The sequence below is a fragment of the Patiria miniata genome, unplaced genomic scaffold (genome assembly GCF_015706575.1).
Source record: "Patiria miniata isolate m_02_andy unplaced genomic scaffold, ASM1570657v1 HiC_scaffold_9, whole genome shotgun sequence".
NCBI classification, from domain to species: Eukaryota; Metazoa; Echinodermata; class Asteroidea; order Valvatida; family Asterinidae; genus Patiria; species Patiria miniata.
In genome coordinates this window covers 20,882,179-20,899,244 of record NW_024037076.1, presented here as the reverse complement: position 1 = coordinate 20,899,244, position 17,066 = coordinate 20,882,179, and the positions used below count along the sequence as shown (strand labels likewise).

The 17,066-nt window shown below is 41.3% G+C and overlaps 3 protein-coding genes across 3 annotated transcripts; all 3 read left to right on the top strand.

Annotated features, from left to right (window-relative positions):
* The first annotated feature begins 2,689 nt into the window (after positions 1-2,689).
* On the top strand, positions 2,690-3,315 carry LOC119720962 (nanos homolog 1-like). The gene is made up of 2 exons (XM_038190828.1): positions 2,690-2,716; positions 2,941-3,315. The coding sequence occupies exons 1-2, from the start codon at positions 2,690-2,692 to the stop codon at positions 3,295-3,297; spliced, it is 384 nt and encodes a 127-aa protein (XP_038046756.1). The 3' UTR covers positions 3,298-3,315.
* A 3,461-nt stretch (positions 3,316-6,776) lies between these two features.
* On the top strand, positions 6,777-7,339 carry LOC119720961 (nanos homolog 3-like). The gene has a single exon (XM_038190826.1). It carries the CDS (start codon positions 6,857-6,859, stop codon positions 7,337-7,339), a length of 483 nt encoding a protein of 160 aa, XP_038046754.1. The 5' UTR covers positions 6,777-6,856.
* Positions 7,340-14,967: 7,628 nt separating this feature from the next.
* LOC119720308 (allatostatin-A receptor-like) lies at positions 14,968-15,936 on the top strand. The gene has a single exon (XM_038189948.1). The coding sequence runs from the start codon at positions 14,968-14,970 to the stop codon at positions 15,934-15,936; it is 969 nt and encodes a 322-aa protein (XP_038045876.1).
* The last annotated feature ends 1,130 nt before the right edge of the window (positions 15,937-17,066 follow it).

The following is a 17,066-nucleotide window of genomic DNA, read 5'->3' as shown; positions in this document are numbered from 1 at the left end:
TTTTTGAGTAGGGCGTTGTAGTGAGCGCCGTTTTCCAAAGTCCAATTGTGGTTGATGATGGCTGTCAGCTCAAACTGTGCTCCTTGGGGTGAGAGCACGTCAGAAGTCGTCACGATGGTCTGGAGCTTCTGAGACTGGCCTGAAGGCCTGAGCCCGAATCTCTTGCGCCGAATGAGGAGGCAGTCAGGGAGCCTGCTAATCTTCCTCTGAGCCTGAAACAGCTTGGGCTCGCACTGCCATCTCCCTCTCATGATCCACAATGCCCGCGTGGGTTGCAGCACCGAGTGCATCTCTTTCCCTCTACTCTGCTGCAATTATCCGGTGTTTTATGTACAAATTTTCACATTCTTTGTTAGAAATGGCACAAAGAAGCTCCAAAGAAGTTTCAGAGTTGTAAATTTGACTTCCACATATTCAAAAACATAGGATTCAGCAGCAAACTTATCAAAATCGGTCAAGTGGGTTAATGTTGTGTGGTAAAATAGGCGTTTATGCAGGAAATGGCGGCCATCTTGGAAAATGGCGGCCATTTTGAAAATTCAAGTGGCTAATGGGATTTTTCACAAGAGTAGTCCCAAAGGAGTATTTGTGCCGATTTTGGTGCTTGTATCCACATTTGAAAGATGGTTTATCTGCTGCACTACGTGGCTTTTTCAGTGCTGTAAAACTAACCATGTAATCCATTCGTTCAATCCAATTTCAAAATCTGCTTCAGTAGATTTCATGTGCAATTCAGAATATAGTTTTCTAATTGATCCTAGTTTTGACAAATGTTTCTAAAAAAGAAAATTCGTTTTGTGGGTCATTCATTTTAGTAAGTTTGGTTGTTGATATTATAGTATATTTATTCATTGCACGGTTACAACTGTTTAATTAATGTTCATGCCTACTTTCCATGTTCCTTGTAATGGAATGAATTTGTAGATATAAACTGCGTGATGTCATTATCGCTTATACATGCTTGATTTATTGAAAACGTTGAAAACGTTCATAATCTTAGATTACTATATTTGAATGAAGAAACGCAGAGTCGATCAGATTTGAAAGTAACTAGAAATTATAGTTAAATATTTAAATAGAGGTAAAATGATTCACTACATTTCAATCCGTTAAGTTTCAGCTTGCCACCAGCGAAATTGAATAGAAGGAGCATTAAAACGAAAGATCAAATAACAAGCACAAACAGTAGATAGTGTGCCCTTTGACTACAGGAAACCACCGGGAAACTCAAGTATGTAAGCATCTTTTGCATGTTAATAGACATAATAGACATAATGACGTCACGCTTTGCTTACCTGTGCGCTTTCCTATGGGAGCCAAGTGCGGATGTGATCCACCAAGCTTCCATATGGAAAGCGCACATGTAAACAAAGCGTGACGTCATTATGTCTTAGGTCTATTGGCCCACATTAAATAGGATATGTGTACACTTTTAAACCATTCATATTTCAAAAGATATACACGGTGCAGAAGAGAACTGTGAGCTGAAAGATAGCACCACATGATGGTGCTTTCCATCTGGGAACAAAGCCCCAAAATAGTACATTCCTAAAAAAAACTCTTACAGATTCGTTTTAATCGAAAAAGAAGAAAAGCAATTCCACTTGCGGCGACTTTAGTACTCTTTCACCGCGTGCATGTTCACTTTCTTCACTCAACTGGTGCAGACATGATGACACCAAACAGTAAGGGTTTTCTCGATTACTTTTAACATTTGTTTTATACAAATTAGATGGAATTATACCTAAATTCGTGCAACGATATCTTTTGGCTTTACTGCTCATTTCAATTTCAAATTTCCATAGGTAAATCTCATTATGAATGCAGTGTAGTTCATGAATGTATGATTCCAATTTGTAGTTTCGGCAAACTCGTCACAAGTGGAGATCGAAAATTCGCGTTTGCATTAATTTATATGCTTTTGTCATTTTATTTCCTTAGAAACAAACTGAAACGTCACGGTTCGGAATGTTTTCAATAGTTTTTGCTGTTTATAATAAGTAATACTATCTTTTAGTCAGTAAAAAGGGTGACATACAAATGTATAATCTTTGTTATGTGTTGTAAGGTAATTAACCGATGTAATCAGTAATGGATGAAATTTAAGCGAAATGTTAATGAATAAATGTAACTTTTATTTCATTCGTATAGTGAACCTGAACTATTATTAACTCAGGACGGGGGTATTTTAGGTGTTCCCATGACCACATTCCACATTATGCTTCACTTTGTGTTTGTTGACATTGTTTTGTAAAAACCAGTATTTATAGGTTTGGGCAAAGATAACATGCTTGTGCAGTGACTGCCAAATATGCAGATTGCCAATTTTATATAAAAAGACCCAAAGGTATGATTACCATTGTTTTTAAATGGGTTGCCAAGGCAACCATGGACATACCATGGAATCGTTTATTTTGTACCATTATGCCCCACATAAAATTAGGAAAAGTCGTCATATTTTATGATGGTCCGCCGAAGCTTTCCAAACCACACTGGTGAATGTAAATCTCTTTCGCAAAGTGAGAAGGAAACGCACAGCATTGTGGGACTTCCGTCTTGATGTGCACGCCGAAGCGTCTACCACGGGTCGCAAGCCTAACAACTTACTCTTTCCAATGAGTGCTAAATCAAAGAAGAAGTAAGCAACCCCATTTACAAGGCGGTTGGTACGAAGGAGCAGCAGGGCATCATGGGAAACAGGCCACATTTAGAATTGGTGATATTTCTCGAGTACACCTCAAGATGTTTACCAGCAATTTCAGTTCTCTCTTCTTTTAAGAAAACGAGTCAGACTGCGAGCTGTCTGTCATAGAGTCAAGAGAGTTTGACCGCTTCCATGACTACCTTGGCCTAGCCCGTCTTAGCACCGAGACCACCGTTGCTTCTCAAAGGCCTACCTCTGTCTCGGAGTCATCTGAAGATCAATTCTTCGGATTCTAGACGTCAAGAGAAAGAGCCGGACAGGAGACCAGAAGTATCGACAGCAGCTCCACTACCGGGTTTCGTCCCTTCACCATGGACGAGCTGTCCCGTGAGACTGGTCCACCATCTCGACGTGCAAATCGGTGGATGGTTCCCAAGCCAACCTGGTGTGTCTTCTGCAAGAACAACGGCGAGAGCGAAGCGGTCTACACCTCACACGTCCTCAAGAACAGCCTTGACAAGGTGGTCTGTCCTAGGATACAGGCTTACATCTGTCCACTGTGTGGAACCAGCGGAGATGAAGCACATACCATCAAGTACTGTCCAACCAACCTGGGCAGCTTGCAGCCAGATCCGTTCATTAAGACCCAGTAATCTCGGTATGGTCATCAGCCGCAGACTTCTTCCGCCTTCAGAAAAACTGGTTTTTCTCTGACTTTCGATATGAGAGACGTCATCTCCGTTACCAACGGCTCTTGCAGTCACATCAGAGTTTTCGTGTGACCTCCTCAATGAAAGTAATCTTCAACTCAAACGGCTCTTGTCAGGCCAATCCATATATTCGAAGAAGAGACTTGATTCCTGTAACTTGCATGCTCCCTAACCGATATTCAGATAAGTGTAAAACTATCTGAAGATTGTTAGTTAAAAGATTTAACACAGAAAATCAATCATAACAACCGCTAGGGCCTACACGCATTATCGACTCTAATAATGTATACATTCATGACAAATGTTTAAAAGAAATAAACAGGAAGCTTCACTATTTGGAAGTGTCAAAGATGAAAGAAACCAAAACAAAACAGAGATAAGAAGTTCCTAAAAAGAAAATCGAACGTCTGGGTATCGATCCCGGTACTATGTGGACCTGGAACAACACCTTGATGTCGTTCCAGGGCTACCGTACGGTACCTCTCGCATCGCAAGCGAGCGCTCTATACTATTTGAGCTAATCCTCCTCCGTCTCTAGACGATCATTTACAGTAAATGATCATGTTTTGCTTCCTATACATACGGGTAATCTTAACTAAGGCTGACAGATCACCCCGCTTAAACTGCAGTGTTTAGTAAACAATACAAGAGTGTTTGAGGAGGAATTTTACGAAACTATTTTTCTCGAGGTGTAACGCCAGGCCGTGGAAATGAGCCAACACCGAGGAACCAGTTATTTTCCGGTGCGGATCCGGGAGGGGGGGGTGTTTGGGGGTCACCAAAAACACCCCCCCCCCCAGCTCTGTCAAAAATAGTTTTTTTTCCATAGAAATTCCAAAAAATTAACGCTATCCCCCCTGCTCTGACACCCAAAAACTGGTATTAATATCCGATATGGATACCAGTGTTTGGGGTGCACTAAGGGGGAGGGGCTAATATGACTATAGGAGGAAATGACTTGTCCACCCTGGATCCATTGTTAAAGAGGAGTACATGTATATCACTTCTGCAAGAACAACGGCGAGAGCGAAGCGGTCTACACCTCACACGTCCTCAAGAACAGCCTTGACAAGGTGGTCTGTCCTAGGATACAGGCTTACATCTGTCCACTGTGTGGAACCAGCGGAGATGAAGCACATACCATCAAGTACTGTCCAACCAACCTGGGCAGCTTGCAGCCAGATCCGTTCATTAAGACCCAGTAATCTCGGTATGGTCATCAGCCGCAGACTTCTTCCGCCTTCAGAAAAACTGGTTTTTCTCTGACTTTCGATATAAGAGACGTCATCTCCGTTACCAACGGCTCTTGCAGTCACATCAGAGTTTTCGTGTGACCTCCTCAATGAAAGTAATCTTCAACTCAAACGGCTCTTGTCAGGCCAATCCATATATTCGAAGAAGAGACTTGATTCCTGTAACTTGCATGCTCCCTAACCGATATTCAGATAAGTGTAAAACTATCTGAAGATTGTTAGTTAAAAAATTTAAAACAGAAAATCAATCATAACAACCGCTAGGGCCTACACGCATTATCGACTCAAATAATGTATACATTCATGACAAATGTTTAAAAGAAATAAACAGGAAGCTTCACTATTTGGAAGTGTCAAAGATGAAAGAAACCAAAACAAAACAGAGATAAGAAGTTCCTAAAAAGAAAATCGAACGTCTGGGTATCGATCCCGGTACTATGTGGACCTGGAACAACACCTTGATGTCGTTCCAGGGCTACCGTACGGTACCTCTCGCATCGCAAGCGAGCGCTCTATACTATTTGAGCTAATCCTCCTCCGTCTCTAGACGATCATTTACAGTAAATGATCATGTTTTGCTTCCTATACATACGGGTAATCTTAACTAAGGCTGACAGATCACCCCGCTTAAACTGCAGTGTTTAGTAAACAATACAAGAGTGTTTGAGGAGGAATTTTACGAAACTATTTTTCTCGAGGTGTAACGCCAGGCCGTGGAAATGAGCCAACACCGAGGAACCAGTTATTTTCCGGTGCGGATCTGGGAGGGGGGGGGGGGGTGTTTGGGGGTCACCAAAAACAACAAACCCCCCCCCAGCTCTGTCAAAAATAGTTTTTTTTCTATAGAAATTTCAAAAAATTAACGCTATCCCCCCTGCTCTGACACCCAAAAACTGGTATTAATATCCGATATGGATACCAGTGTTTGGGGTGCACTAAGGGGGAGGGGCTAATATGACTATAGGAGGAAATGACTTGTCCACCCTGGATCCATTGTTAAAGAGGAGTACATGTATATCACTTGTAAAAGAAACAGAGGCCAAATTTCTTTTAATGGGAACGTTTAGGACGTCTTAAGTAAGAAATGTTAGTGAAACTTACAGGAATTACGTCCCCACGGTATTGCAAATATGGTATTAAAATAATACTTTTTGGGGGTTAAAAAAAATCGCGAATATAGGTTGTGCCGTAACGCTTCGTAAGCCCATTTAAACTTAAACCTTTAATAACTTGAAGTGTTTGTGGTATCTTTCCCCTTACAGCTGGTGGCGCTGTCACCACATCTCACATGTCGGTGTTTGGTCTTCTGCTTCCATGCCTGCTGATTCGACTGCTCATCAATCTTGATGGCTGTTGTGGAGCTCTGTACGCGTTATGTCACTGGAATAAATAACGATAGAAGAACTGTGAATGTGTGGTGACCGATTTTTTTGCTCCTTCAAAGGGCCATGTTATAATTAATTTCAATTAATCCTTGAACATCAATCAATCCTTGAGTAACCTATTTAACTTTCCTTTTTAAGGATATTTTGGTACCTCTTGGTTTTAATACTAATGCAAATTTTCTGATATTCTGAATACGAGAATCATGTCCCAAGTTTATGATATACAAAATGCAAAAGCGCTTTTTGGCTTCCATCGAAACTAAAATACGCAAGAAGCAAATTCATGTAGCGTGTACCTACAGAAGAAAAATCATTTTTTTTGCAGAGCACGTGGCATCATCTTAACCTATTGACGTTTGATCTACTGCAGCGGCTAAACAAAACTAAATTCCTGTTCAGATAAGAAAACGAGCAGCAACTAAAAAGCCCAATTACTTTCAATACAAGTCATTTTGATAACTTCATCAATACCAAATAAAGCCAAACCCATGAAAGAAACTATACAGTGTAGTTTCTAAGGACGCCCTTTTTAAATGGCGTGAAAAGCGCCTGCTGGCTAAACCGCAAATTGGAGTCTGCAGGCCAAGTCGGTCGCCCTCTATTGTTGAATACTCGTGTGTGATCTGCCGTAAAGCGGTGCGGCCAACCATCAAGGATATCAAAGATGCCGCATGCGCACCATGAAGGATATCACAGATGCCGCATGAACCTTTAATGTTGCCGCCAACGGTTTCTTCTTATTGTTTAAGTACCGACCTCGTTCAAGATTTTCATGATAAAGTCTGGCCTGTTCGTCTGGTGGTCATTACTTGGATTTCATCCTTCAACCGGTAACATCAGTTTAGTTCTCGAGTATACTTCAAGATGTCTACCAGCACTTTCAGTTCCCTGGTCTTTCAAGACAACGAGCCAGACTCCGAGCTGCCTGTCCCAGAGCCTGGAGAGTTTGACCGCTTCCATGACTACCTTGGCTTAGCCCGTCTCATCACCAAGATCACCGTAACCTCTCCAAGGACCAGCTCTGTCTCGGAGTCATCGGAAGATCAGTTCCTCGGACTCCAGGCGCCAGACATGGAGACGGACCAAGAGACCAGCAGCATCGACAGCGGGTCCACCACCGGTTTCCGTCCCTTCACCATGGACGAGCTGTCCCGTGAGACTGGTCCACCATCTCGACGTGGCAATCGGTGGTTGGTTCCCAAGCCAACCTGGTGTGTCTTTTGTAAGAACAACGGCGAGAGCGAAGCGGTCTACACCTCACACGTCCTCAAGAACAGCCTTGACAAGGTGGCCTGTCCTAGGCTACGGGCTTACATCTGTCCGCTGTGTGGAATTTTGGAGCGATAGTTCTCGACAGTGCAAACCTGTTAGACTCGGCTGAAAGAGGTGGACAAGAAAATCACCAACTTTGGTTAGAGTTGTAGAGAAGGGATTTACTTCATACTGCCTGTACCATTTATATAAATGCAGTAATCGGCTATCGTAAACAGTTCGGTTGACCGACGCCGACTACAGACTGCGATGGCGGCAGGCTCTTGAGAAAGTCCCGATCGGGGTGAAGCAGACCCGACTGAGGTTGACAAAGAATATCTGGCCTTTGGAGGAGGAGCAGGGCGTGATAGAGAAGGCGGACAAGCCGTGGAAACCACGGTTGTCGTGGCCAAAATGGGGCAATCAGAAGGACCCTGCATGGGTCCCGTTTGATCTTCCCAATTACTTTGGGTAGTAGGGAGATCAGGGGAAAAGCGTAGGCAAACAGACCAGTCCACGCAAATGACAGGACGTGATGAGGAAACCCTGGCATTCGGCAAGGGAACGGACTGCGTGAGCAGCTGATGCCCGTGATTTGCCGATGATGAGCCAGTCGTCGAGGCACATGAACGTCGAGGGATCTTGCCGGGCCTGCGCACGCACTCGCCGGTCGACGTGGCCGTCCGTGCACGGTAACATCGTTTTTTGCCGGGCCTGTCAAACTCGACAGACTAGAAATAAACTAATATTTCGAGCCACAATTTTCCTTATCGTTTTACCTTGATGACTTTGTTGATGTCTCAAAAGTGAACAAATAATTAAGAATCCTAAATTTGTGTGAGCAAAATAATATTCTATTTGAAGTTATCGCAGAAACCTTATTAGAGCTGCAAAAGAATTACATGTATTATGTTACTACATAGTATACATGTACATGTATACCGAACTACATTTTTGTAATTGTACAAATTACAAAAATTACATGTACATGATGTTTTGAGGGGGTAATACATGTACATGTGTGACCTGTATTTGTGGTACTGCGGCAAAATGAGGAATGCCCCCAAACGATTCCTCAACATATTGAGGAATCGTTATGAATTTAATATTGGTGTCTGTGTGACTCTTTTTCAGATTCGTGTAACTTATTTTCTCTTAAGATTTGATGTACATGAATTAGGTCTTAACAAGTTTATGCTTTTGGTCAAGCAGTGTGCAGTGGAAATTCAGCTCATCTCGTGTTCATGCACATTGCTATGTGTTGCAACAATACACACAAGATCTTAGACCCCCTTTACACCAAAAATGCAGTTTTGGTGGTCAATTAAGTTAGTCACAAGGATCGCTGTAGCAGTTATACATAGAAACAGGATTTTCTGGGTTTAGGCGACCATTGAGCGTCCTGGCCTTTTTTGGTCGCTCATAGGTGGTACAAAGGTCGCAGCCCTGAGTAAAGGGGACCTTAATACTTGTTTTCATTGGAAGTTACAAGAAAGTGGTTATTTTCAATTATTAGCAAATCCTTTCATCAATACACGTAAGAGGGCGCTACTTTGCTTTTGTCACACAAGGTACTCCTTGTCAAAATTGCATGAACGGTACATAAATTAGTACTTGAATATTACCCACAAACAAATTGAAGAAACATTGACCACTTACTATTTTCCAAACAAACTGTTTAACATGATAAACTAGTACAGAGTGGAACTTACTCCAAATGAAGAAAAGTTTGATATTGTACCCACAGGCTGTTCTGCCTTCAATGACATCACGTTTTGGCTCATGAATATGGTAGTTTTCATTAGCATAAAAACAAAAATGTGTACATTTTCTTCCTGTTACTGCTACAAGTGCAAAGGAGGTGTGGGAAGTCACAGTAACATGGCAAGAAAGATTTTACATGTGTAAAGTCATAACAATCCTATTACATGTACAATGTACATGAACATGTTTCCCTTAAGCCTCGAACTTTATTTGTAACTACCATTTCTGTCGTCGATTTGAGGGTAAAATCGGAACTTTTTGTTGGAACCATCCATTTATACTCCCCAAAAAGAGGGGAGTACGAGTTGACCGAAAAAAACCCCCAAAACGCAGGCCTACCGGTGATCCGGTAATTCTGAACCGGTAAAATCGTAAAGGTGTGCGCCTGGCTTTAATTTAAAAATCTTAAAAAATACTTTTTTTCACATTCTGAGCCAAATTTGGGTTCAATTGGTCGATCATTGATGAATTTAGTAAAAAAAAATCACACTTTTGATTTTTTTTTTTGGAGGAAATGGCGGCCATATTGGATTTTGACCTTAAAATGCGTTTTCGCCGGGTCAAATTTTAATCCACCGTCGAGATTCTGAATCAGCAGGTCTTACTGCATTAAAAAATGTTAAAATATTGTGGGGAGGAAATTGTGTAGGGTTAACTCATTTTTTGGGTTCTGGATCCCGGACTAATCGCTTTAAAAAAAGTTTGACCCTACACCATCGCCTCCCCTTCATTTCTTGTTTGTATACGATTCGTGTATTTTTTCTTATTAAGAATCGGGACGGTGGAAGAAAAATTAACCCGGCGAAAGTGCTTTTTCAGGACAAAATTGTAGTGAAAATCCAACGTAAACGATAAGGATTAAAAAGGTCCGGTACCCCTTTCACAAAGGCTCGTTTAACGACGCGCTATTTTGGGTACCAGTCTCCGTGAATGCATGCGTCCAACCTCGTTGCTATAGTCAGCGCGGCGAGCGCGCCGTACGTGTCTCTTCCCCTACCGAGTAGCGCAGTGGGGTCAAACGAATGGGAAGGAGGTTAATTTAAAAATGTCGGTGTTGCAGAAGCAGTTCTACAGACGACCAAGAAATTTGACTTTGTTTTGAGATGTTTTCGAGAGTATTAAGTTAATCCAGTATTATGTCACTTGAACCATGCCTGATTAAATCATTATAAATCTTCAAGAGAATGCCCCCTATTGAAATATGGTACCAGCCCCCCCCCCCCCCCCCCCCCCCCCCCCCCCCCCCCCCCCCCCAGTTTTTGAATTTGCGGAGGCCAAGTGCCCGGAGAAAAAAACCTGTGTACATTTCCAGATATTTTTTGGCTGATGAAACTCCCCCCCCCCTCCCGCGAAAATTCCTGGATCCGCCCGTGTATGGTTATCGTGTTCACGCGGTGCGCGCAGAGTTCGTATCGTATTCGCAGTCGTACTTTGTATCGTCTTGTGAATATCAAACTTAAGTGACAAGAACAACTTTCTCCGAAGAGTGAAGACCACACCTTACAACAAATATTGTAAGACATAATTGTCATGAATTAATTAAGGCCTAGGGCTAGGCCTAGTTTAGTTACTTCCTTTAGTTTAGGCCTAACTTGTAAAATCTGCTGTGCGATTGTGTAATTAAGGACACCTTTTTCATTTTCAGATTTTATCATTCGAAACTTACTCTTGCAATCCTAATCTTCATTAAACTCTAATCAGCCTAGTTTTCATTATTTGTATAAATGCTATACGTCCGTTAGTAGGCCTGGATTGAGTTGAGTTGTTAGAGCCTACATAACACTGGAGTGACAACCATTTGGGTGAGTGTTCTTTTCCAAAAATGGGGGGGGGGGATATAAAAAAAAAAGGAAATGTCGTTGCAAGCCAGACTTGAAATATTTTTATACACAGTAATTTTTATTAATTATATGAGAAATGAGATGTCTTTTTGTTGCCGTTCGATATATTTAATTTCATTGCTCAAACAATCCAACCTATTTTTTTCGTGTGGGGGTCAATATGGTTATAAATCGTTTCAGTATTTCTGCACTTTCTTTTTGCAAATAAAGCTGATTTATTTTTCAGAATGAACATCTGGTTCAGTGCTAAAATAGATTTGTGTATCAACAATAATTCTCACTAAGACAGGAGGGACTAGATAGACTCCTGCAGCGGCTGTTTAATTTTCTTGTTTGTTATTTAGGTTTTGCTTAGAACGCTACCTGTATTAATGCTCGTCTTTAATTCTGAACAATTCACCACCAAAGGGGGAACCTTATTCATTGTTTAATCATTCTATTTGCTCATCTTGCCTGCAGTGGTTTTGCTTTTATGTATACATGTATCTAGGCCTATGGGTTAAGGAAAGGCGTGACAGGAGAACCCCTGGCCTTTCTTGTCATGGAGATTTCTAGTTCTACAATGATCTCATTCCTATACTTTTGTAACCTATGCATGTGTTTTTTCCTTTTTGTACATCTATGGGTTAACCACCTATAGGAAAACCCTGGCCATTGTTTCACGGTGATGTATTCAGTAATAGTTTCAATATTATTTTAGCACTTCCAATAAGTTTTTTTTTAACATTCTTTTATCACAATGGGTTAACCACCCATAAGGGAAACCCTCGCCATGTTTTTCTTTCTTGGTGATGTACATGTATACAAAATGTACAGTTATCTTAATTTTTTCTGACCACTGCATGTAGTGGGTTTTTTTTTTTTTACTTATTCCGTCCATTATTTTGTCCAAGTGATGTATCCGGTAATCTTATTTCTACTAACTGGAATGGGTTTGCTTTGTAACATCATTCTGTATCACAATGGGTTGGGACCCCTGGCCACGTTTTATCATGGTGATCTACGTGAATAGTAACCTTATCTTTTTTTTTTTTCTATTTTTTTTTTCTTTTTACAGGTGCGCGCTTTATAAAGACTTTCTTTATTATACGGTGTCACTCTGTATGGATAAGCATCAACATTTTGGGAAAGTCGTTACTTTAAATTTAAAAGCCAAAGACGTTTCGCTGCTGAAGGATCCTTGTTCACTTTTTTCACTTTGTGGACCCCAGTCTTACATAATTCTCCCCATACACCATAATATAAAAACGTATAGGAATAAATACATGAATCTCCCAATTCATGACAAAATCTCCACGATTACGCCGTAAATATATGCATAAGTCAAGTCTTTACTTAGAATGGAACACAAAGCAGTCACTCAGGATGAGGCTTTTTACGAAATCAGTTATGCTCTGCGACTTTAGTAACCAAACAGATTTCACAATCGAATACAGGGTAACATAATTGACGTAGATTAAAGATTTTCTAAAAAAGCAATCAAATTTGAAACATCATTAAATTTTGTTTCAAGCATTTTCTTTATAGAATATGTTCGTGAACGCATGATTAGAAAAAGAAAAAGAGTTACTAAAATCGATCAATGCTATCCGAGGTTATGCGTGCATGCATTGTAAGCGGCACAGCGGCTCCAATAAATTACGGAGGTTCCAACTACATGTGCATTAACAAAGCTCTCCACGAAAAACCTTTGTCCACAGTGACCATGTAAAAAGCAAACCGGGTACCGTTAATGTCATCCTAAGCCCATCAATGAATTATAGTATAATTGAAACGTATTACATACAGGCCTAAAATACACTGGCATTAATGTTGCTTTGCTAAGTATAATGAGCCTATTGTTCCGATCGCCGTCGTACCTATGCCATTCATCCAAAATGACAAACAAATTCATATATAATCCCTACACAATGCATCCGCTAATCCTCTTTTCTATTGAATACCCTTTACAATGGATCCTCATTGCTCCTTAACCTCCCCCCCCCCCACATTTCCCCGTAAAACGTGTACAAAAAGGAGCAGGCACTACCTATACTGTCCCAACTGCACTACTACTCCATTTTCCCCAGAGTAAAAACATTTTTTTTCACGCGATTTCCAGCGAGTTGACTTAATTGGCGCTCTGTTGGTGTGGCCTCCATTTCTATTTTTTCATTTTCTGTTAGCACACTGCTTGAATGAATACAAATGATACTCTAAGTCAGTTTCAAACGTTTGACAACCGTCTTTGTACCATATATTCCATCCAGCGTCTCCCTTTTGTCCGATATTCCAGTTCAAGTCTTCATCTGTCCGATATTCCAGTTCAAGTCTTCATCAGTCCGATATTCCAGTTCAAGTCTTCCTCTGTCCGATATTCCAGCTCAAGTCTTCCTCTGTCCGATATTCCAGTTCAAGTCTTCCTCTGTCCGATATTCCAGTTCAAGTCTTCATCTGTCCGATATTCCAGTTCAAGTCTTCATCTGTCCGATATTCCAGCTCAAGTCTTCATCTGTCCGATATTCCAGTTCAAGTCTTCCTCTGTCCGATATTCCAGTTCAAGTCTTCCTCTGTCCGATATTCCAGTTCAAGTCTTCCTCTGTCCGATATTCCAGTTCAAGTCTTCCTCTGTCCGATATTCCAGTTCAAGTCTTCCTCTGTCCGATATTCCACTTCAAGTCTTCAGTCTTTGTCCCATAAAATTGTCAGACCCTTCCTTTGTCCGATAAAACTTCCACACCCCAGTGCGCTCTTTTATTATGCTAACATAATCCATTGATATGGTAATTAGTTTCATTGATATGCAAATGAGTCTATTGTTTTTTGTGCATTATGCATACAATTCTTTTGTCTTGTCTTATCGAGACCCTACACACTACTGCCTTCACGTTTTCTATTTTGAGTGGTGATTCCGTTAAACAGCCAATGTTGCGTCCTAAATTCCATGAATATTACCGCAAACCTATCTATTTAGGACAATGTCAGCTTGACAAAAGAGTCCATTATTTTATTGGTACATGTACTGCACTGTGAATATTAGCCGACTGTTATTTAGAGATGTAAAGCCCACCCGTTGGTCCCTGCTTCTCACTTCTATTTACCGCAAAAATTCAGCCATATTGCACCATGGTTTGCACTTAACACCGACCCTGACCGACTTCTATCAACTTCTGCAACTTTTGCGAAATATGCTTTTTCAAGATGTAGGCCTAATATTACAAAATTTAGTTTGCAGTCCCCTGTGTTTAGTAAAAAACAAAAACCCAAACTTTGACACCTTCTAGACAAAACTAACACTTCGACCAGGGTTTAAATATCGGTGACAGAATAATTCTTGCAAAATAATGCAATTTCAAGTTTGTGGGGACCTTATGAAATGGTCAAGTACTCTTTTTGTTCTTTTTGACCGCCCAAGAACCAATTTGCTATGTCGAAACGTATTAGAAAAAAAAATCTATCAAATTAGGACCCATGAAAAGAATCGCACCTCCATCAGTCTGCAAATTGAAAATTTGTCACTAATTTTCTAGGTTTAAGAACCTCAAATACTGTTTTCATCATTGCATACATGTTCGCCGGTATGGAAAAAGCGCGACGCATCTACCTACGTATTATATGACACCAATATGTAATTAACAGCGTGCGTCTACGGGACTCGGCAATTACGATGAACAGTAGCGATCCCGGAGGCCTAAATTGAATCGAGGCTCAACCAAGGTCCCGAATTTACTCATTTAGAGGAATTGATTTTCGGGGGGAAAAGAAGTTAACCTTGCAAAAATCCCATCTTTAGCGGTAATTGCTATGTATTGTACATCCCCGACACAAGCCTGTCACGTCACGCAGAAAACCTATTTTTGTAAGCACCATATACTCCTGACAGTTACTATAAAATCTTCGCGTGTTTAACTATCTTTTCAAACGGTTCAATTTTGTGGTAAACGTGTTTTCGATTGAAAACAGTGACTTCTCGCAACAGTAGTCCTTCTAGATAGTCCTTCTTATTCAGTATTTCTTTCCAAAGTTGAAATCAGAGTATTATTACACACTGGGCTGCATCTCCTCTCGGCATAAGGACGCAAAAGGAGGTTGATGATTTTTCTAGCAACGGACTGATAAGTGCACATCAACTAAACAAACATGGAGGCGATTCTGTGGCTGCGTATCTTCAACACTACCGTTGGTATTGTCGGCATCTTGGGTAACGGTCTCGTCTGTCTCGTCATCGGTAAGGTCTCATCGATGCAGACTCGCACCAACGCTTTAATCTTCCACCAAGCTGTGGTGGATCTTCTTGGTTCATTAATGATTCTTTTGCAGAGCGAGGCCCCGATACCCGACCCCGTGCCAAACAACGCTCTCGGGTGGGTAGTGTGCCACGTCTGGTACTCCAGATTTCCACTTTTCCTCCTTTATGTGATATCAACGTTCAGTCTGTTGTCGTTGACTATGGAGCGGTACTTCGCCATCGTTCACCCGTTCAAGTACCAAGTAGCCTTCGCCAAGCGCCCAAGACTGAAAGTTGGCGTGGTCATTGCGGCGTGTTGGATCATTGGAGCCGTTATTAACTCTTACGTCCTTACCACCTTTAACGTGCAAAGTGGTAGGTGCGTCTCGAGTGTGGCGAATCGGTCCAAAGTCATCGGGGGCCTGACGGCCGTTCTGCAGTACATCGTGCCGGTGGCAGTGATGCTGTTTGCGTACATTCGCATCAGTGTGGAGCTCAGGAGAGGAGCCGCCCGTGTAGGACCGGCACCGGCGAACGTAGGTCCAGCTGCCGGAGCATCCACCGCGGATGGCAACGCCCAACCAGAAGGTATGATGGAGTCCCTACTCCGAGCTAGACGTAATACCTTCAAAATGCTCTTGATCGTCTTCATCACCTTCCTGGTGTGCTGGACACCAAACCAGGTCATCTATCTCTTGTTCAATCTGGGCTGGAAGCTCAGCTTTGACGAGTGGTACTTTCTGCTCTCTGTAGCGATGGTGGCTGCCAATAGCTGCGTCAATCCAGCCATCTACGCCTTCAAGTATCGTCAATTCCGCAAAGGGCTGCGCGAAGTATTTTGCAGACGACTCATGCATTTTGAAGAAGCTTCGAATTCTTGAGCTTTCACGCAAACAGTAAGATGAATTTCTCAATGGACGCCAGTCTAATCCAAAGCACCTTTCCTTTTGGGCTTCTTGCAACAAACTGAGTGAGTGTTTTCCGAAATTGATATGTTATAACCAAGTACAATTTAAGTTTCAACAACAAGAAATGTTTCTATTATCTTGTCGACATTCCTACCAGTCGTTATGGCTATAATGGTGTTGTTCGGGAAAGTGGGGGAGATGTTTAATGAAACTAGCCGGCCTTCGAATTTTATGCCGAACTATTGAGAATAGGGAAAAAGAGAAAAAAACACAATCTGACAAAAGTTTACTCATTTGGATTATTCAGATTTAGGCAAGAAAGCTACCACATAGAATGTTTCTTTACTATAGCGAGGGCCGCTCATCTAAATCAGTTTTGGATTGGCGTTCTTTATGATTGAACCTCTTTGTGCAATGCCATGTGCCAGTCAATCAGTATGATCCCCTTATCAACACTGTTAAAAATGCCGGTAAATTTACGCACTTCGTAAAGTGAAATATTCCGTATTTTCGGCGTAATTATACGGATCTTTCCGTTAAATGCAAATAATAATTATGCTAATTAGCATTATTACAATCAACCACATCGGCCCAAACACCTACACATAATATAGTACATCTTAGTACATATTGTTATTTCACCCACAACCGTGTACACTTGTCCAAACTCGTGTTAATGTTCTGTTTATTTCACGGAATGAAAAACCTTTCCGGAAATTTTGCTGCCGGAAAGAAAATAGCGTTCCGTTTTCCTGCAGCAACATTTCCGGAAAAGTTGTTTTCATTCCGTAAAATAACAGACCCTTAACATGAGTTTGGACATGTGTACACGGTTGTGGGTGAAATAACAATATGTACTTAGATGTACTATATTATGTGTAAGTGTTTGGGCCGATGTGGTTGATTGTAATCACGCTAATTAGCATAATTAATATTTGCATTTACGGAAAGATCCGTATAATTACGCCAAAAAATACGGAATATTTCACTTTACGGAGTCCGTAAATTTACCGGCATTTTTAACAGTGAATGTTTAATGGCATATCCACAGAGTTACACTTGTGGCAACTGTATTTCCTACAAAAAGTGGGAACAAAGAACTT

What these genes read in the sequence shown, in the direction of transcription:
- LOC119720962 (XM_038190828.1), top strand. Translation starts at nt 2,690, where the DNA reads ATGGGAAACAGGCCACATTTAGAATTG. An exon ending in ACAGGCCACATTTAGAATTG is followed by an intron (nt 2,717 to 2,940) that starts GTGATATTTCTC and finishes TTCGGATTCTAG; the next exon opens with ACGTCAAGAGAAAGAGCCGG.
- LOC119720961 (XM_038190826.1), top strand. Translation starts at nt 6,857, where the DNA reads ATGTCTACCAGCACTTTCAGTTCCCTGGTCTTTCAAGACAACGAGCCA.
- LOC119720308 (XM_038189948.1), top strand. Translation starts at nt 14,968, where the DNA reads ATGGAGGCGATTCTGTGGCTGCGTATCTTCAACACTACCGTTGGTATT.